Source organism: Amblyraja radiata, chromosome 37, assembly GCF_010909765.2.
Source record: "Amblyraja radiata isolate CabotCenter1 chromosome 37, sAmbRad1.1.pri, whole genome shotgun sequence".
Lineage (NCBI taxonomy): Eukaryota > Metazoa > Chordata > Chondrichthyes > Rajiformes > Rajidae > Amblyraja > Amblyraja radiata.
The window spans coordinates 1477405-1499410 of record NC_045992.1 but is presented as its reverse complement, the minus strand read 5'-3'; the positions used below and the strand labels follow the sequence as shown (position 1 = coordinate 1499410).

The window sequence follows — 22006 nt, the reverse complement described above, 5'->3', positions numbered from 1 at the left end:
TTGTGTTGAGTAATGAGTTCCATGTGGAGCAGGATAAGACCGACGTCCCACACGTGACTCCCACCAACCGAGGGAGATGTCACCCTGCCCGCAAGTTCGCCCGGCACGGTGGCGCAGCGGGTAGAGCTGCTGCCTCACAGCGCCAGAGACCCAGGTTTGATCCCGACTACAGGTGCAGCCTGTATGGAGTTTGTACGTTCTCCCTGTGACCTGCGTGGGTTTTCTCCGGGCGTTCCGGTTTCCTCCCACATTCCAATGACCTACAGAATCGGTAACAATTGTAAATTGTCCCTAGTGTCTAGGTTAGATGATCGCTGGTTGGCACAGACTCGGTGGGCCGAAGGGCCTGTATCTCTGAGCTCTTTTTTAAAAAAAGTCAGATTCACCAAGGATGGCAAACATCCGAATCAACATACGGCCTGATCATAGACACAAAATGCTGGAGAAACTCAGCAGGACAGGGGGATTATGAAGGTATGAGGACTGAGCTGATCAAAGTTGACTGGGATAGCAGACTCAAGAATAAGACGGTACATGAGCAGTGGTGTACGTTTAAGGATCTACTGTATAACCTTCAAGAAAAATTTATTCCTATGAAGAAAAAAAGGGGTAAGGGTAAGAACAGTCAGCCATGGCTCAGTAAAACTATAAAGGATAGTATTCGGCTGAAGGCAAGGGTATATAAGGTAGCCAGAGATAGTGGGAGGGTAGAGGATTGGGAAGCATTTAAAGGTCAGCAAAAAATAACTAAGAGATTAATTAAGACGGGGAAAATAGACTATGAAAGGAATTTAGCGAACAACATAAAAACTAATAGTAAGAGTTTTTATAGCTATATAAAAAGAAAAAGGGTGGCTAAGGTGAACGTTGGTCCATTGGAGGGTGAGACTGGAGAGTTGTTGGTGGGGAACATGGAAATGGCAAAGGCATTAAACGAGTATTTTGTATCAGTCTTCACCATAGAAGACACAAAAAATATTCCAACGCTGGATAAACAGGGGGCGGTAGGAATGGAGGAGCTAAATGCTATTAAGATCACCAAGGAGGTGGTATTAGGGAAATTAATGAGACTGAAGGAGGATAAATCCCCTGGGCCTGATGGATTACATCCAAGGGTCTTGAGGGAGATAGCGGTGGGGATTGTGGATGCATTGGTGATAATTTTACAAAACTCCCTGGAGGCAGGAACGGTCCCAGTGGATTGGAAAATGGCCAATGTAACACCTATATTTAAAAAAGGAAGTAAACAGAAGGCGGGTAACTATAGACCGGTTAGTCTAACATCGGTGGTGGGTAAAATGTTAGAGACAATTATTAAAGAAACACTAACGGGGCACTTGGATAAACATGACTTCATCGGACAGAACCAGCATGGTTTTGTGAAGGGGAAGTCCTGTTTAACGAATCTGCTCGAATTCTTTGAGGAAGTAACAACCCGGGTGGATAAAGGGGAACCGGTGGATGTGGTATACTTGGACTTCCAAAAGGCTTTTGACAAGGTGCCACATAAGAGACTATTGCTAAAAATAAAAAATTATGGGATTGGGGGTAATATATTAGCATGGGTAGAGGATTGGCTAACAAATAGGAAGCAGAGAGTGGGGATAAATGGTTCATACTCGGGATGGCAACCGGTAACTAGCGGGGTTCCGCAAGGGTCGGTGCTGGGACCCCAGTTGTTCACAATTTATATAAATGATTTGGAGGAGGGAACCAAGTGTAATATATCAAAATTTGCGGACGATACAAAAATGGGAGGAAAAGTAGGGGATGAGGAGGATAGGAATAGTCTGCAAATGGATATAGATAAGCTAGGTGAGTGGGCAACAACTTGGCAGATGAAATTTAATACTAATAAATGTGAAGTCATTCACTTTGGGAAAAAAAATGATAGGGCAAGTTATTTTCTAAATGAGGAGGAGCTGCGTTGTAATGCAACGCAAAGGGATCTAGGGGTAGTAGTACATGAATCACTAAAAGTTAGTATGCAGGTGCAGCAAGCAATCAGGAAGGCCAATGGAGTTTTGGCCTTTATTGCTAGGGGGATTGAGTATAAAAACACGGAGGTCTTGCTGCAGCTGTACACAGTATTAGTGAGACCACATTTGGAATACTGTGTACAGTTCTGGGGTCCATACTTAAGAAAGGATGTACTAGCCCTGGAGGCAGTGCAGCGAAGGTTTACAAGATTAATTCCTGCAATGAGGAGATTGACATATGAGGAAAGGTTAAGTAGGCTGGAACTCTACTCTTTGGAGTTTAGAAGAATGAGAGGCGATCTCATTGAAACATATAAGATCGTGAGGGGCCTTGATCGGGTGGATGCACCAAGGATGTTCCCAATGATCGGGGAAACTAGAACTAGGGGACATAGTTGCAGAATAAGGGGGGGCTCTTTTAAAACTGAGATGAGGAAGAACTTCTTCACCCAGAGGGTGGTTAATTTATGGAATTCACTGCCCCAGGGAGCAGTGGAAGCAGAAACGTTAAATATATTTAAGTCTAAAATAGATGGTTTTTTAGCTGCCAAGGGGATAAGGGGCTACGGGGAGAGGGCAGGGATATGGACCTAGGTATGGTTAGTATAGTAAGACCTGAGTGATCTCCTGGACAAGTGTCGATCGCCTGGATTGGGGTCGGAGAGGAATTTCCCGGATTTTTTTCCCGAATTGGACCTGGGTTTTTATCCGTTTTTTTGCCTCCCCCAGGAGATCACGCGGTTCTTGGGGTGGAGAGGGGTGATAGCGGTATAAAGGGGAGGGTAGTGTCTTGTGTTCTGTGTCTTGTGTCTACTGTTTGTGGGTAAGTGTGTCTGTTTAGTGTTCAGCCATGAGCGAATGGCGGTGCGGGCTCGACGGACCTGGTGGTCTACTCTCGCACCTACTTTCTATGTTTCTATGACAGGCAGCAGCTCTGGAGAGAAGGAATGGGCGACGTTTCGGGTTGAGACCTTTTAATAGACAATAGACAATAGGGGCAGGACTAGGCCATTCGGCCCTTCGAGCCAGCACCATCATTCACTGTGATCATGGCTGATCATCCACATTCAGTACCCCGTTCCTGCCTTCTCCCCATATCCCCTGACTCCGCTATCTTTAATTCAATTCAATTCAATTCAACTTTAATGTCATTGCACAAATACTAAGTATGGGTACAACGAAATGCAGTTTAGCGTCAGTCCGTAGTAGTGCATATAGAAATTTAAAAAAAAAGAAGATACAGAATAATCAAAAATACAGAATAATTAAACAATGGGGACGGAGGGACCGGAGAAATCTATCGGCGGGACTCCGAGTTCAGCAATGTGATGGTATAATTGTAGAAGCTGTTCCTCATCCTACTGGTACGAGACCTGAGGCTCCTGTACCGTCTCCCTGATGGGAGGAGGGCAAACAGTCCATGGTTGGGGTGGGAGGGGTCTTTAATGATCTTCCCAGCCCGTCTCAGACACCGTTTTCGGTGGAGGGCATCCATGGCAGGGAGCGGGGCACCGATGATGTGCTGCGCGGTTTTCACCAACCGTTGTAGTGCCTTCCTGTCCGCAACAGTGCAGCTGCTGTACCATACCGTGAAGCAGGCGGTCAGGATGCTCTCGATGGTACACCGGTAGAAGTTGGTCAGGATCTGGGGGGACAGGTGGGCTTTCTTGAGCCTCCTCAGGAAGTAAAGGCGCTGCTGTGCCTTTTTGATCAGCTTGGAGGTGTTGAGGGACCAGGACAAATCCTCCGAGATGTGTACCCCGAGGAATTTGTAGCTGGAGACGCGCTCCACCTCAGTCCTGTTTATGTGGATGGGGGTATGTCTGCCTCCTCTGACCTTCCTGAAGTCCACAATAATTTCCTTCGTCTTCTTGGAGTTGAGGACGAGGTTATTGTTGGCACACCAGGTTGTCAGGTGCTGGACCTCCTCTCTGTAGGCTGACTCATCGTTGTCACTGATCAGTCCTACCACCGTGGTGTCGTCAGCATACTTAATGATGGCGTTGGATCCGTACTTAGGGATGCAGTCGTGGGTGAAGAGGGAGTAGAGGAGAGGGCTGAGCACACAGCCCTGTGGCACGCCGGTGTTCAGTGTTATAGTGGAGGAGGTGAGGTTGTTGACCCTAACAGACTGTGGTCTGTTGGTGAGGAAATCCAGTGTCCAGTTGCAGAGGGAGGTGGAGATGCCAAGTCTGCTGAGTTTGGTGATCAAGCTGGCGGTGATGACAGTGTTAAAGGCAGAGCTGAAATCAATGAACAGCAACCTGATGTAGGAGTTGTTGTTGTCCAGGTGGGTCAGGGCAGAGTGTAGGGCCGCCGATATGGCGTCCTCTGTAGACCTGTTGGTCCGGTAGGCAAACTGATGGGGGTCCAGTGTGGGGGGGAGGCTGGCTTTGAGGTGAGCCAAGATCAGCCGCTCAAAGCACTTAGCAATGACAGGGGTGAGTGCCACTGGGCGGAAGTCGTTGAGACTCCCTGTAGCTGACTGTTTGGGCACTGGCACAATGGTTGATGTCTTGAGGCAAGTGGGGACAACACCCTGGGCCAGTGACAGGTTGAAAATGTCGGTAAAGACTTGGGATAGTTGTCCAGCACATGCCCTAAGCACCCGACCAGGGATGCCATCGGGGCCGGCAGCTTTGTGCTCATTCACCTTGCTCAGTGCATCTTGTACAGCAGAGGTGGAGAGACTGAGGGGTTGTTCATTCGGGGGTGGAGCAACTTTGATGGCTGGGGTTTTGTTGTCCCGGTCAAAGCGAGCATAGAAGTAGTTTAGCTCGTCAGGAAGGGAGGCGTTGTCTGGGGGGGGGGGGTGTTAACATTCTGGTAATCGGCAAGGGATTTGATTCCTTGCCACATGCGCCTGGGGTCAGAGTTGTTTTGGAAATGCTCCTCAATCCGCCGTTTGTGATTGAGTTTGGCATTCCTAATTCCCATTTTCAGATTGGCCCTGGATGAGCTGTATCCCTCAGCGTTGCCAGATCTGAAAGCGGCATCGCGAGCCTTCAGCAGGAGTCTGACCTCCCTGCTCATCCACGGCTTCTGGTTAGGGAAGGTCTTTATCTCTTTGTGGGTAGTGACATTATCGGTGCAGAATTTTATATAGTCCAAAACTGTTGAGGTGTATGAGTTGATGTCCACTTGTGAATTGAAGGTGGACTGGGTAGCAAACAGACTCCAGTCTGTCTGCTGAAACTGCTCCTGTAAAACAGAGACAGCCCCCTCAGGCCAGACCTTCACTGTCCTCGTGGTAGGTTTCACACGTGTGATCAGAGGTGTGTATTTGGGGAGCAGGAACAGAGAGAGGTGGTCAGACTGGCCCAGGTGGGGGAGGGGGAGGGCTTTGTAGGCTTCAGTAATATTAGTGTAAACTAAGTCCAGAATATTGTTTCCTCTGGTTGGGCAGGAAACATGCTGATGGAACCTGGGGAGTACAGTTTTAAGGTCGGAGTGGTTGAAATCACCCGCAACAATAAATGCCCCCTCTGGGTGAGCAGATAGATGTTTGCTGATAGCAGCTTGCAGCTCTTCCATTGCTAGCCTGGCATTAGCGTCCGGGGGTACATAGACTGCAGTGATAACAGTCGAAGTGAATTAAGTCGATTAAGAGCCCTATCTAGCTCTCTCTTGAAAGTATCCAGAGAACCGGCCTCCACCGCCCTCTGAGGCAGAGAATTCCACACTCACAACTCTCTGGGTAACTCTCTTTCTTTAGACTGATGTCAGGGGAGAGGGAGATAAGGTGATAAGGAAGTGTAAGGTGTGAAAACATGGCAAAGGGAATGGAGATCAAGGAACATGTTGAATAGATCATTGTCAGCTGGGAGAGGGCAACAAGAGAGCAAACAGAGATAATCCACAGTCGGGCCCAAAGGTCAAGCAGCTACAGCACCACACACATGCATTATGCATTAATCAGTGTAATGCTACTCTCGTTATAAAATATCTTATGACTTACAATCAATAATAGTGCAAGACACTTGCTATTTATAATGAATGAGCTCTTAATCAGACTTGGATAAATACTTCAAGACGTTGGCCACGTTACTGCTCAATGGTTGGGTAATGGACACACAGCAAATAAAGTGGATGCTGAAAACCAAATGTTCATGGTATGAAGAGAAATGGTGCAGGCTGTGGATAGACACAACATGCTGGAGTAACTCAGCGGGACAGGCATCAACTCTGGAGAGAAGGGATGGGTCAAGATGCTTCTTCAGACTGAGCTCTGTCCACAGATGCTGCCTGACCCGCTGAGTTACTCCAGCACTCTGTGAAACGTCACCTATCCATGTTCTCCACAGATGCTGCCTGACCCGCTGAGTTACTCCAGCACTCTGTGAAACGTCACCTATCCATGTTCTCCACAGATGCTGCCTGACCCGCTGAGTTACTCCAGCACTCTGTGAAACGTCACCTATCCATGTTCTCCACAGATGCTGCCTGACCCGCTGAGTTACTCCAGCACTCTGTGAAACGTCACCTATCCATGTTCTCCACAGATGCTGCCTGACCCGCTGAGTTACTCCAGCACTCTGTGAAACGTCACCTATCCATGTTCTCCACAGATGCTGCCTGACCCACTGAGTTACTCCAGCACTCTGTGAAACGTCACCTATCCATGTTCTCCACAGATGCTGCCTGACCCGCTGAGTTATGGTGCAGCAGCATCTATGGAGCGAAGGAAATAGGCAACGTTTCGGGCCGAAATCCTTCTAGAAATAGGCAACGTTTCGGGTCGAAACCCTTCTGGGTTTCGGCCCGAAACGTTGCCTATTTCTTTAGCTCCATAGATGCTGCTGCACCCGCTGAGTTACTCCAGCACTCTGTGAAACATCACCTATCCATGTTCTCCACAGATGCTGCCTGACCCGCTGAGTTACTCCAGCTCTCTTGTCTTTTGTTTCCTGAACTCCAAAAACATTTCAAGGGAAGTCACAAAATCAACGGCCCGGAGTTAACTCTTTACGTGGTCGGCAGGCAGGCAGGGAAAGGGCATTCTTGGCTGGAGTAAGATGTCTATAATCAGCAGCTTACCTATCTGAAGTGGATCTTTAACTGCTCGCACTCTGAAGAGTTGGTCCCCACGTTGGAACTCGTCAGCACTGCCATTAGCCAGGCATGAGTACAACCTGAGGACAAGATAAGAGCACTTCATTATATTAGAAGTAGAACATCTCGCAATGCAAGGTGGTGGACACTGCCCGGCCCAACACAGGTACTGACCTCCCCACCATCGCAGGCATCTACAGGACACACTCTGGCTCAAGTAGGGTAGCCAGCATCATCAGAGACCCACACCACCCTGGCCACACTCTCATCTCACTCCTGCCATTGGGAAGAAGGTACAGGAGCCTGAAAACTGTACGGTCCAGGTTCAGGAACAGCTTCTTCCCAACAACCATTGAACACCACAAACACCATCTAAACTCTGATCTACAAATTGCCCTGATTGCACTCTGCACTTGGAGGCATATGATTTGTCTTTGCACTATGTTCTGTTCTGGAGCAGTAACACACAATGTCCATGCTTGCACACACCCCATATCCCTGCATGTCTAAAAGTCTCTTGTACTCCACGATGGTATCTGCCTCCTTCACCTGGCAGTGTTTTGTAGGCACCCATCACTGTGTCAAGGACTTGCCCCGTGCATCTTCTGGGCATGGTAAGGAGTGACTGAGGATTCTTGGTTCTTGGTTTCTTGGTCCTCCAAAATATTCCAAATGGAATTTAAACTGGAGGTGGTGGGGGAACTGGATTGTGCGGGGGAAGAACGAATTGCTGTACACATCTGTCTTTGTAGCTGGGATCACAAACTGGAGCAATAGCACCAGCTGTGAGGGGCCAATATTCCAACAGGACATTGCAGTCTAAACCACTCGGCTAATGTTGGATGCTGGCAGTGTGCGACAACTCATTAGATCTGGACATTTGCCCAGGAAACAGCACAGAACAGGTGGAACACCCCTTCATCTCCCCACTAGTCTCTTCCTCGTACACTCATCCAGCTACTTAGTCATTGGATTAGTCATCGATCTGATCTGCTCAGCCTTATGGACGTCACAAGTAATTCATGTCAAGGTTAGAAAACAAGGAACTGCAGATGCTGGTTCGGGTCCAGCCCTGAAATGTCACCTATCCATGTTCTCCACAGATGCTGCCTGACCCGCTGAGTTACTCCAGCACTCTGTGAAACGTCACCTATCCATGTTCTCCACAGATGCTGCCTGACCCGCTGAGTTACTCCAGCACTCTGTGAAACGTCACCTATCCATGTTCTCCACAGATGCTGCCTAACGTGAAGGCTGCCAGATGGTTTTGTGCAAGAGGCGGCAACTGGAGGTCCCCAACAAGATTAAAGCCGATGCTCACTGCCGGCTCCTGGAGCTGAAACTGGGCAGCTGGGCTGGCCCAACATGCATCATGTTAAACATGAACATACAACATGTTAAACATACAACACGTTAAACATACTACCTCCAAATAAGCTCTGTACTACATAGACAGCAGCATTGGGATTGCTCTAATGCACTATTATTTTCACTATATACGCTAACATTAGTGTGAGTGTGTGCTCGCGTGAGTGTGCGAGAGTGAGTGTGTGTGTTTATATATAAGCTAACACTATTTTATATATATATATATATATATATAAGATAGTGTTAGCTTATATAGTAACAAAAATATATATACATGTGTGTGTATGTATATGTGTGTATGTATATATGTGCGTGTATACACACACACACACACACGCGCGCGCATTTAACTTTCTTTTCCTCTCGTTCATTATACATTACAGTGTACTATGTTCACATATTGTGTTGAGCTGCAGCAAGTAAGAATGTCATTGTTCTATCTGGGACACATGACAATAAAACTCTCTTGACTCTGAAGTGGCAAATGCTGTTTCACGTATGTGCTGGAGATAGTGGAACAAGCAGAGGTTTAGTTTAGTTTAGAGATACAGCGTGGAAACAGGCCCTTCAGCCCATCTAATCTGTGCCAACCAGCAATCTCCATTACACTAGCACTACCCCACACACACTAGGGACAACTTGCCATTTTTACCGCAGCCAATTAACATACAAATCTGTACGTCTTTAGAGTGTGGGAGGAAACTGGAGCACCTGGAGAAAACCCACGCAGGTCACGGGGAGAACGTGCAAACTCCGTACAGAGAGCACTCGTAGTCAGGATCAAACCCGGTCCAGATCTGGGCTCGGAAGCAACTGGCTTGCCATTGACGGGATGAGGTGCGTTTGAGGTTTATTACCTGATGTCCTCCTCGTTCTCAGGGAAACTCCAGAAAGCGATGCGTAGCTGCAGCTGCTCAGGAACCGGAGGGTAAACCTTCTCCACCACCTCAAAGGGAATGTGGAGGGCTACCTGCTTGGCAGACAGCTCCACTAGAGGGGTCACCTGGCCATCTACACAGAGACAAAGAGATTGCAGCCAGGATTATTAAACATCTTCATACAGCATTAGGAACATTATCACACAACAACAAGCCTCATCTTTACCAGAAATGCCATTAAGATGGGAAGGATAGCCCAGACTATTTACAAGGATGTTGTCAGGACTCGAGGACCAGACACAGGAACAGCTTCTTCCCTGCTGTAATCAGACTAGTGAACGGTCATGTCAGGAGGTCCAGTAATAGTCTCTGTCCTCCAACTACCCCATAACAGCCCTTGAACTTTTTTTTAAATCTGCACTTACTCCACAGTTGAGACACTTTCATGCTGTAACACTATATTGTGCTCTCTGCTATTTGTCTCCTGGCCTGGTTGGATTGTGCTTGTGTGTGATGTGATCTGACTGGATCGCACGCAAGCTACATTTCTCACTGGATCATCAATAAACCAATACTAGGAGCACTAATGCAGCTTGAGCAAACACCACGGCAATATATATATATATAATTACCTATGGAAATATTAGATGCACAAAAAAAACACAAAGTGCTGGAGTAACTCAGTGGGTTGGACTGGTCTCTGGAGGGAATGGAGAGGCAACATATTGAGCCGGGACACTTCTTCACACTTTGATACGGGGACATACACACACTCACACTGACTCACACTCACAAACAGCTCACTGTAATATAGAAACCCTTGATCACACGCACACACACTCACTCACACACGCACACACACACACGCACGCACATACGCTCACACACACCTCACTCTAACAAATAAACCCTCGATCACACACACACACACACTCACTCACACGCACACGCACACGCACACACACACACACACACTCACACGCACACTCACACACACACACTCACACAAATAAACAGCTCACTGTAATATATAAACACACACACACACACACGTGCGTACGTCTTGGAACCATGTGAGAGAACCAGTCATACTGAGCAGGTTCCAAAAATAACCTCTGCCATAAAACGCTCGTCACAGTTCCAACGAGTTATTTCTGTGCATGGAGTGGTTTTGTGTTGAATGGAGCAAGCAAGGCTCTGAAGAAATGAACGCTGCTTTAACTCTTTACTTCACCTTGAATGAAGCTAGATAAAAGCTACCCAGAACTATCGGAGTTTCCCAGTGACCTATGCCATGCCACACGTAAACACAAGGACAAATCTCAGTTTGCTGGGAGCGCAGGATTAAACAAACCCAGGAAGCAGCTCTTGATCCACAGGGAGCTGGCCAATCACTCTGTCCTGGCCCGGCCAAGACCAGGATTACAGCGGCAACAGAGGGCAAGGTCGGGATGAAACATTAAATACACATCCACAGAAAGCAGATACAATAGAACCCGTTGCAATGGAGGCACAAGGAACTGAAGATGCTGGAATCTTTAGCAAAACACAGAGTGCTGGAGTAACTCAGCGGGTCAGGCAGCATCTGCAGAGGGTGTAGACAGTTGACATTTCAGGTCAGCAGGGAATGACCCAACATCCATCCCCCACCCCCCCTCCCCCCCCCCCCACCAATGCAGAGAGGCAAGAGATCTACGATTTTGTTCGTTTAAGAAAGAACTGCAGATGCTGGAACAATCGAAGGAAGACAAAAATGCCGGAGAAACTCAGCGGGTGAGGCAGCATCTATGGAGAGAAGGAATGGGTGACGTTTCGGGTCGAGACGTTCTTCAGACTGTTGAAGGGTCTCGACCTGAATCGTTGTCTACTCCTTCGCTCCATAGATGCTGTCTGTCCCGCTGAGTTTCTCCAGCATTTTTGTCTACCTTCGATTTTGTATTGTTACTTTATTGATCGTTTGTTTGCATTTTACTTGTATTTTGCTTTCATAGTTATTTGTGCTCCTCAGCTTGTGCTTTGTCCATTCATTGATCCGAATCCTTCAGGCCGGGCATGGATTTCCTCTCAGCCCTAAATGATGAAAGCGTGAAACGAGAGTTGGATGGTGAATAATTCCGTCCCATGAGAAGTAAGACAAAGCCCTGGGTGTTGTTCACTCAGGTGTGGGCGGGCCAACTGAGACAGGAGCGTTTAAGAAGGAACTGCAGATGCTGGAAAATCAAAGGTAGACAAAAATGCTGGAGAAACTCAGCGGGTGAGGCAGCATCTATGGAGCGAGGGAAATAGGCAGCGTTTCAGGCCGAAACCCTTCTTCACAGACTGACTCCAAGGAGACAGGAGGCTGGTTTAATCCGAAGACAGCAACAAATGTTGGGCGGCACGGTGGCCTGGGTTCGATCCTGACTACGGGTGCTGTCTGTACGGAGTTTGCACGTTCTCCCCGTGACCACATGGGTTTTCTCCGAGATCTCCGGTTTCCTCCCACACTCCAAAGACGTACAGGTTTGTAGGTTAATTGGCTTGGTATGAATGTAAAATTGTCCCTAGTGTGGTGTCAATGTGCGGGGATCACTGGTCGGTGCGGTTTTGGTGGGCTAAACTAAACTAAAAAGCTGGAGTAACTCAGTGGGTCAGGCAGCATCTCTGGAGAAAAGGAATAGGTGATGTTTCGGGTCGAGACCCTTCTTCAGACTGAGTGCCAGGGGAGAGGGATATAGATGATAATGAACGGAAGATAAGCAACTATAATCACGGAAAGGTGGAGCCCACAATGGTCCATTGTTGGCTGTGGGGTACATGATAACGAGTTAGGGTGGGGGAGGGATGGTGAGAGAGGGGATTCCAGGGGCTACTTGAAGTTAGAGAAGTCAATGTTCATACCGCTGGGGTGTAAACTGCCCAAGCAAAATATGAGCTGCTGCTCCTCCAATTTATGCCTGGCCTCACTCAGACAATGGAGGAGGCCCAGGACAGAAAGGTCAGTGTGGGAATGGGAAGTGTTTGGCAACCGGGAGATCGGGTTGGCCAAGTCCGACTGAGCGAAGGTATCAACAAAATAGTGTTCCAAATCAGAAACATATTTGTAAAAGATGGTGACAGGCTCCTTCAAATTCCCTACAGCTGGACCACTTGGCAGTGTTCTGTACAGTAAGATCGTCTGGCAATGGATTTTTATAAAGTTTAAACAGATAAAATAAATCTAAATAAACCCGAGCTAAGCAGTGATCCAAACTTCAGCTATGCCAGCGTTGGCCGTGAGTTTATTATGCAAAGAACATTTCAGTTTGAGTTTGTACGGTAGATTTCTTCCTTCATGAACCTTGGCGAAGAGATAAGCGCCACCTTGGATACAGACGATGTTATCTATACAGCCTGTTCGTGCGATCTTAGTTTCAATTTAGTTTAGTTTAGAGATACAATACGGATACAGGCAATTCAGCCCACCAAGTCCGCGCCAACCAGCGATCCACGCACACTAACACTATCCTGCACACATTACGGACAATTTTACCAAGGGATTAACCTACAAACCTGCCCATCTTTAGAGTGTGGGAGGAAACTGGAACACCCGGAGAAAACCCACGCGGTCACAGGGAGAACGTACATATTCCGTACAAACATAGAAAATAGGTGCAGGAGTAGGGCATTCGGCCCTTCGATATGATCATGGCTGATCATCCAACTCAGTATCCTGTACCTGCCTTCTCTCAATACCCCCTGATCCCTTTAGCCACAAGGGCCACATCTAATTCCCTCTTAAATATAGCCAATGAACTGTGGCCTCAACTACCTCTGTGGCAGAGAATTCCAGAGATTCACCACTCTCTGTGTGAAAAATGTTTTTTTCATCTCGGTCCTAAAAGATTTCCCCCTTATCCTTTAAACTGTGACCCCTTGTCCTGGACTTCCCCAACATCGGGAACAATCTTCCTGCATCTAGCCTGTCCAACCCCTTAAGAATTTTGTAAGTTTCTATAAGATCCCCCCTCAATCTTCTAAATTCTAGCGAATACAAGCCGAGTCTATCCAGTCTTTCTTCATATGAAAGTCCTGCCATCCCAGGAATCAGTCTGGTGAACCTTCTCTGGAGACAGTAATCAGGAGTCAGGATCATAGACCCATGGTCAGGATCGAACCCGGGTCTCAGGCACCGTGAGGCAGCAACTCTACCACTGTGCCACCGTTCCTATCCTCTCACCTACATGGTTCAGGCACAGTCGTGTGCCATTGTTTGATGTAAAAACCACTTTGAATTAATCCAGAGCAGATGGCATTATTACAATTGAATAACTATGCTAATCAGTTTTTGATGGCCTCTTTGGATAAACCTGTGGAGATTATAATGAACTAACACTGGTGAAACATCACTACATCAGGAGACATCCACTGCCAGTAGATACAACCATGCTTCCAAACCAAGTTGGTCCATTTATAGTGCGGAAATATGGAACCGCAGATGTACAAAAAATGTTTGAGGATGGGTCATGACTGGAAACGTCACCGATCCATGTTCTCCAAGGATGCTGATTTACTCCAGCACTTTGCGACTTTAATCATTTATATGACGCCTTACAGCAAAGATAGTCCCCTGGCAATTCAAACTAAGATGGGAGACACAAGGAACCCAGTTTAGCAGCACGGTGGCGCAGCGGTAGAGTCGCCAGAGACCCGGGTTCAATCCTGACTACGGGTGCTGTCTGTATGGAGTTTGTACGTTCTCCCCGTGACCTGCGTGGGTTTTCACCGGGTGCTCTGGTTTCCTCCCACACTCTAAAGACGTGCAGGTCTGTAGGTTAATTGGCTTCGGTAAAATTGCTTTAAAACAGGAGGAAAATTATAGTGCCTTCTGAAATAAGCAAATTAATCAAAGCAAATAAAAATACACTAAACGTTTTGAACGGGTATCTGGACAGGAAGGGTTCAGAGGACTATGGGACAAATGCAGGCAAATGGGACTAGCCCAGTCTGCCAACTTGGTCTCCATGGACAAGGTGGACTATATAACAAAGATCCTACAGCGAGCAAGATAGATCACTCGATGAAAAAGACGTAGTACGTTCATGGGCAGATTCATGGGTCATTTTCGGCCCCATTTCCGTAACCGGCTTCCGTCTCCGCAACAAAGATCCCGTATGATAACAGTACGGAGACGGAAGCCGGTTACGGAAACATCCTCGTAAAAATAAAAGTTATTTGGTTAAAATCTTCTCCTCATTTTCAGAATTTTAATATATTAACACAAACTGTTCCCCCGCAACGTTGATTACACTGCGGGTCGGGTCGGGTCAGGTTACAGAAATGGATGAAAAAAAGGCCCACGTTCCGCTCCGTTGCGTACTACACGTCAGCCCATTGCGTTTAGCAGGTGTGGTCTATCTTGCTCCGCTATAGGTTCTTTGCTGTATAGTACTATGACATGAAAACATTTGTGGAATTCAATATAACGAACTGGAAATAAGTGTAAAAGATCACACGACAAAAAATAAATCTGCGGCCATCTACAAACTTCATGGATCTTTCCACCAGCCAATCTAACGGGACAACGGTTCAAGGTATATTCCCTGTATCAGGAAATAAGGAATAGGAGGAGCAAGCATTAGTGTTCGAGGACCCCCCTTATCCTGTTGTGCAACATATTTCGTAGTCTCACACCATTTAAATAATACATTTGCTTTCTCGTAGTTCAAGTTCAAGTTCAAGTGAGTTTATTGTCATGTGTCCCTGTATAGGACAATGAAATTCTTGCTTTGCTTTCCTGCCAAAGTGGATAATCCCACCTTCTCACCTTACACTGCACTACTGCTCATCCATTCACTCAACGGATCTACACCCCTTTGCTGCCCCCTCACAACCTGCCCACATTTGTATCAGAGGGGGCTTTTATTGTTGCGGGTGATTTTAACCACTCCAACCTTAAAACTGTACTCCCCAGGTTCCATCAGCATGTTTCCTGCCCAACCAGAGGAGACAATATTCTGGACTTAGTATACACTAATATTACTGAAGCCTACAAAGCCCTCCCCCTCCCCCACCTGGGCCAGTCTGACCACCTCTCTCTGTTCCTGCTCCCCAAATACACACCTCTGATCAGACGTGTGAAACCTACCGTGAGGACAGTGAAGGTCTGGTCTGAGGGGGCTGTCTCTGTTTTACAGGAACAGTTTCAGTAAACAGACTGGAGTCTGTTCGCCACCCAGGCCACCTTTAACTCCCAACTGGACATCAACTCATACACCTCAACAGTTATGGACTATATAAAATTCTGCACTGATAACGTCACTACCCACAAAGAGATAAAGACCTTCCCTAACCAGAAGCCGTGGATGAGCAGGGAGGTCAGACTCCTACTGAAGGCTCGCGATGCCGCTTTCAGATCTGGCAACGCTGAGGGATACAGCTCATCCAGGGCCAATCTGAAAATGGGAATTAGGAATGCCAAACTCAATCACAAACGGCGGATTGAGGAGCATTTCCAAAACAACTCCGACCCCAGGCGCATGTGGCAAGGAATCAAATCCATTGCCGATTACCATAAAGTTAACACCCCCCCCCCCCCCCCCCCCCCCCCAGACAACACCACCCTTCCTGACGAGCTAAACCACTTCTATGCTCGTTTTGACCGGGACAACAAAACTCCAGCCATCAAAGCTGGCCTACCCCCGAACGAACAACCCCTCAGTCTCTCCACCTCTGCTGTACAAGATGCACTGAGCAAGGTGAATGAGCACAAAGCTGCCGGCCCCCGATGGCATCCCCGGGCGTGTGCTCAGGGCATGTGCTGGACAACTATCCCCGGTCCTCACTGACATTTTCAACCTGTCACTGGCCCAGGGTGTTGTCCCCACTTGCCTCAAGACATCAACCATTGTGCCAGTGCCCAAACAGTCAGCCACAGGGAGCCTCAACGATTTCCGCCCAGTGGCACTCACCCCCGTCATCGCGAAGTGCTTTGAGCGGCTGATCTTGGCTCACCTCAAAGCCAGCCTCCCCCCCACACTGGACCCCCACCAGTTTGCCTACCGGACCAACAGGTCTACAGAGGACGCCATATCGGCGGCCCTACACTCTGCCCTGACCCACCTGGACAGCAATAACACCTACATCAGGTTGCTGTTCATTGATTTCAGCTCCGCCTTTAACACTGTCATCCCCGCCAGCTTGATCACCAAACTCAGCGGGCTTGGCATCTCCACCTCCCTCTGCAACTGGACACTGGATTTCCTCACCAACAGACCACAGTCTGTTAGGGTCAACAACCTCACCTCCTCCACTATAACACTGAACACCGGCGTGCCACAGGGCTGTGTGCTCAGCCCTCTCCTCTACTCCCTCTTCACCCACGACTGCATCCCTAAGTATGGCTCCAACGCCATCATTAAATTTGCCGACGACACCACGGTGGTAGGGCTCATCAGTGACAACGATGAGTCAGCCTACAGAGAGGAGGTCCAGCACCTGGCAGCCTGGTGTGCCAACAATAACCTTGTCCTCAACTCCAAGAAGACGAAGGAAATTATTGTTGACTTCAGGAAGGTCAGAGGATGCAGTCATACCCCCATCCATATAAACGGGACTGAGGTGGAGCGCGTCTCCAGCTACAAATTCATCGGGGTACATATCTCGGAGGATTTGTCCTGGTCCCTCAATACCACCAAACTGATCAAAAAGGCGCAGCAGCGCCTTTACTTCCTGAGGAGGCTCAAGAAAGCCCACCTGTCCCCCCAGATACTGACCAACTTCTACCGCTGTACCATCGAGAGCATCCTGACCACCTGCTTCACGGTATGGTACAGCAGTTGCACCGTAGCGGACAGGAAGGCACTACAACGGGTGGTGAAAACCGCTCAGTACATCATCGGTGCCCCGCTCCCTGCCATGGATGCCCTCCACCGAAAACGGTGTCTGAGATGGGCCAGGAAGATCATCAAGGACCCCTCTCACCCTAACCATGGACTATTTGCCATCCTCCCATCAGGGAGGCGGTACAGGAGCCTCAGGTCTCAAACTAGCAGGATGAGGAACAGCTTTTTCAACAACACACTTACATTGCTGAACTCGGAGACCCGTCGCTAGATATCTTTGGTCTCTCCATCCACATTGTTAGCCAGTACTCTTCTTACTCTAATGTATGCTTGTTGTATTTTTTTAAATTCCTATCTTGCACTATGACTATGACCAGACGCTAAACTGCATTTCGTTGTACCTATACTTGTATCTGTGCAATGACAATAACGTTGAATTGAACAGTATGGTTAGGACAGGTTTGGAGGGATATGGGCCAAACGCAGGCAGGTGGGACTGGTGTAGATGTTGACCAGTGTGGGCAAGTTGAGCCGAAGGGCCTGTTCCCACGTTGTATCACTCTAAAACAGCAAACTGGAGCTGCCCCTAACCCATCCTCCACCCAAGCCATTGACACAGGTAGCCGATAGTGGAGGCTCCGGCATCTATCTTTGTGTGGGGGCTCGACCCAAAACGCCACCTATTCCTTCTCTCCATAACTCAGCGGGTCAGGCAGCATCTGTGGAGAACATGGATAGGTGACGTTTCACAGAGTGCTGGAGTAACTCAGCGGGTCAGGCAGCATCTGTGGAGAACATGGATAGGTGACGTGTTGGGTTGGGGCCCTTCTTCAGATAGTCAGATCATTTTAACCCCGTAGGGTGGAAATGTCAAAGATTAGAGGGCAGACCTTGAAGGGGAGTCGGGTAAAATTTAACAGAGATGTGAGGGCATGTTTTGTTTGTTAAAACACAGAAAATGGTGGATGTTTGGAGCATACTGCGAGGGGTGGTGGTGAAGGCAGACATGACAGTGGCATTGAAGAGGTTTTTAGACCGGCACATTAATGTGAAGGGAATGGGGCAATCTGGGTCGCAGGCACAGACACTGCCTAATATTCCAATACCAGTACCAATAATAACTAGAGTTTATGTCGCACCTTTAGCAATGTGTTAACAAGGTTGTCCATGAGAAGGTTTTCAGAAAAAAAAATTATTAGTCAATTCAAAGTTTGATCAAAGATGTAATGAATGTAATGTCAGGATCTCAAAGAGTTGTGGAGGAGTTGAGGAAGGGATGTTCGGAGTTTGGGGCTGGGCAGAAGACACAGAACAAGAGAAGAAGATTGAGACAGACGTTGGAATTCTAAGTTCATAAGTTACAGGAGCAGAAGTCTAGTCATCAATCATGGCTGATTTATCTTTCATTCTTCAAGCCATTCTCCTGCCTTCTCCCCATAACCCACGACACCCGCACTAATCTAGAATCTGTTAATCTCCGTCTTAAAAATATCCATTGAACTGGCCTCCACAGCCGGCTGTTGCAATGAATTCCACAGATTCACCACCTATCAGCTAAATAAATCCCTCCTCATCTCCTTTCTAAAGGTATGTCCTTTTGTTCTGAGGCTGTGGCCTCTGGTCCTAGACTCTCCCACTAGTGGAAACATCCTCTCCTCTCCACATCCACTCTATCCCACAGATTCACCACCCTCTGGTCCTAGACTCTCCCACTAGTGGAAACATCCTGTCCACATCCACTCTATCCAGGCCTTTCACTATTGGGAAATAGAACGAGATGGAGACATCAGAGAGTTACAAGACTTCAGCTGGTTACGAAGGGAAGAGAGAGAGAAGGTTGTGACCATGTCAATGCCCAAAGGCAATGTCCTTGCAGTGGCCTGGGGAGCAAAGACTGGGTTACCACCAAAGGCAAACTGGACATTCCTATGAAGACACAAAGAACTGCAGATGCTGGAGTCTTGGGCAGAACGCAAAGTTCTGGTGTAACTCAGCGGGTCAGGCAGCATCTGTGGAGGCCATGAATAGCATATTTCAGCTCGGCACACGCACACACACACACACACACTGTAATATATAAACCCTCGATCACACACACACCTCACTCTAACAAATAAACACACACACACACACACACACTTCTCCCCACTTCATAGAAACATAGAAAATAGGTGCAGGAGTAGGCCATTCCGCCCTTCGAGCCTGCACCGCCATTCAATATGATCATGGCTGATCATCCAACTCAGTATCCCGTACCTGCCTTCTCTCCATACCCTCTGATCCCCTTAGTCACAAGGGCCACATCTAACTCCGTCTTAAATATAGCCAATGAACTGGCCTCAACTACCTTCTGCGGGAGAGAATTCCAGAGATTCACCACTCTCTGTGTGAAAAAAGTTTTCCTCATCTCGGTCCTAAAAGATTTCCCCTTTATCCTTAAACTGTGACCCCTTGTTCTGGACTTTCCCAACATCGGGAACAATCTTCCTGCATCTAGCCTGTCCAACCCCTTAAGAATTTTGTAAGTTTCTATAAGATCCCCCCTCAATCTTCTAAATTCTAGCGAGTACAAACCGAGTCTATCCAGTCTAGCCCAGAGGTAGGGGTGTCAACTCAGAATAATTAATGGCTGTCCACCCCCTTCACAGATGCTGCCTGACCCACCGAGTTCCTCCAGCACTTTGTGTTTTGCTGCAGTTTCCAGCATCTGATGACTATCCTGCCATTTTGCAAAATACATGTCAAACAGATTGAGTTTTGAACCAAACCCCTGACATTTCTCATCATCTTAAACAATATATTCTATTGAAGAGAGCGATTCCTAAAATAGGTCGCTCATCACAATTAATAATTCAGCTGGATTCCCGCAATCGAATTCAACACATACCAGCTGAACACGCAGAATTTACACACAAAATGAAGTAACTCAGCGGGACAGGCAGTATCTCTGGAGAGAAGGAATGGGTGATGTTTCGGGTCGAGACCCTTCTTCAGTCCCACTGAATTACTTCAGCTATTTGTGTCTATCTTCAGTTTAAAACCTGAATCTGCAGTTCCTTCCTAGGCAATATTTAAACTTAAGGCAGGATTACATAGGAACAAAGAAAATAGGTGCAGGAGGAGGCCATTCGGCCATTCGAGGGGTTGGATTTTTTTTTTTTAAATAAAGGACCTGGTTACATGATATTAAAAAAGGCGACTTTGTACTCTATTCACTCTTGTTCATGGAATTGGTTGGTGGACCATCGGTAATCGCCAAAGAAGACACCAAATCACATTCCACATTTCACAAGCCTTTGGGCGGGAGAAACTCAGCGGATCTGACAGCATCTCTGGAGAAAAGGATGAGGTGACGTTTCAGGTCTGAAGAAGGGTCTCGTCACCCATTCCTTCTCTCCAGAGATGCTGACACACCCGTTGCGTTACTCCAGTATTTTGTGTCGATCTTCACGGTTCTTGTTCTGTAGAATCGGAGGTTCCACCAACTGTACACTGCAAGGGCCAGGAAGCGAGCGGGCAAGATCATATCTGACCCCCCTCACCCTGGCCACAAACTCTTTGAATCACTTCCCTCTGGAAGGCGACTCCGGACTGTCAAAGCTGCCACAGCCAGACATAAAACCAGCTTTTTTTCCACGAGTAGTAGCTCTACTCAATAACCAAAAATCTGTAGCCTCCTTTTGCTCTGGAAATTTATTTAATTCACATGTTTAATCAATAATGTTTTATTATTAATATTTAATGTTTTATGTGTCATTCTTAATTGTCACTGTATGTCATGTTGTCACTTGCGGGTGGAGCACCAAGGCAAATTCCTTGTATGTGAATACTTGGCCAATAAACTTATTCATTCATTCATCCATCCAGATACTTTGTGCTGGGGTTGAATTTGTGTATCTCCATTGCTCTCTACAATTCTATATCAGCTGTCAAAACCCACTGTTTGCTTGACCAAGGGCAACATGCCCACATCCCCAGCCACAGGGAGGGCTGGACATCTGTAGTTTATGTGGAGAGCTTAGCTGCCTTAATACACTCTAACCCATCGTGGGTTTGGAGTAACTCAGTGGGACAGGCGGCATCTCTGGAGAAAAAGGGTCTCGACCCGAAACGTCACCCATTCCTTCGCTCCATAGATGTTGCCTCACCCGCTGAGTTGGCCCAGCATTTTTATCAACCTTTAAAAAAGTCAATGTGTGGACACTGAAGATACACAAAATGCTGGAGTAACTCAGCAGGACAGGCAGCATCTCTGGAGAGAATGATGAATGAGTGACGTTTCAGGAGCAGATGAGCCTCAAATCTAAACAGCACCCATTCCTTCTCTCCAAAGATGCATCAAACGTTCAATATTGTGTGCGGCCAACTTAATATCATCAATGTCACACGCACACACGCGCACACACGCACGCATACACGCACGCACACACGCACGCACACGCGCGCATACACGCACACACACACGCGCACACACACGCGCGCACACACACGCGCACACACACACGCACACACACACACGCGCACACACACACGCGCACACACACACGCGCACACACACGCGCATACACACACACACGCACACACGCATACACACACACACACGCACACACACGCGCGCATACACGCACACACACACGCACCAAAGACCACAACATCGTAATATTCACACTGGACACATCATACAGAAAGAAACAGCTAATCATGACATGAACCTTAAAAAGATGCAAATTGTACGGGAAGTATGCAGTTTAAAAAAAGATATACTTCCAAGAACACATTGCAAGTCATAGCAACACAAAACTACCTTAACTAGTTGCCCAAAACTATATATGTGTAGGAAGGAACTGCAGATGCTGGTTTAAACCAAAGATTAACACAAAATGCTGGAGTAACTCAGCGGGATAGGCTGCATCTCTGGAGAGAAGGA

The 22006-nt window shown here is 47.5% G+C and overlaps 1 protein-coding gene across 2 annotated transcripts in view; it reads right to left on the bottom strand.

Annotated features, from left to right (window-relative positions):
• zswim8 (zinc finger SWIM-type containing 8) overlaps positions 1–22006 on the bottom strand; it is a 31774-nt gene that overhangs the window by 3630 nt on the left and 6138 nt on the right. For both annotated transcript variants that reach the window (XM_033012688.1, XM_033012687.1), the window contains exons 3-4: positions 9257–9410; positions 7017–7111 (exon numbers count right to left, since the gene is read on the bottom strand). In XM_033012688.1, coding sequence (XP_032868579.1) covers positions 7017–7111; positions 9257–9410 — 249 coding nt within the window. The remainder of the gene's footprint in view (positions 1–7016; positions 7112–9256; positions 9411–22006) is intronic.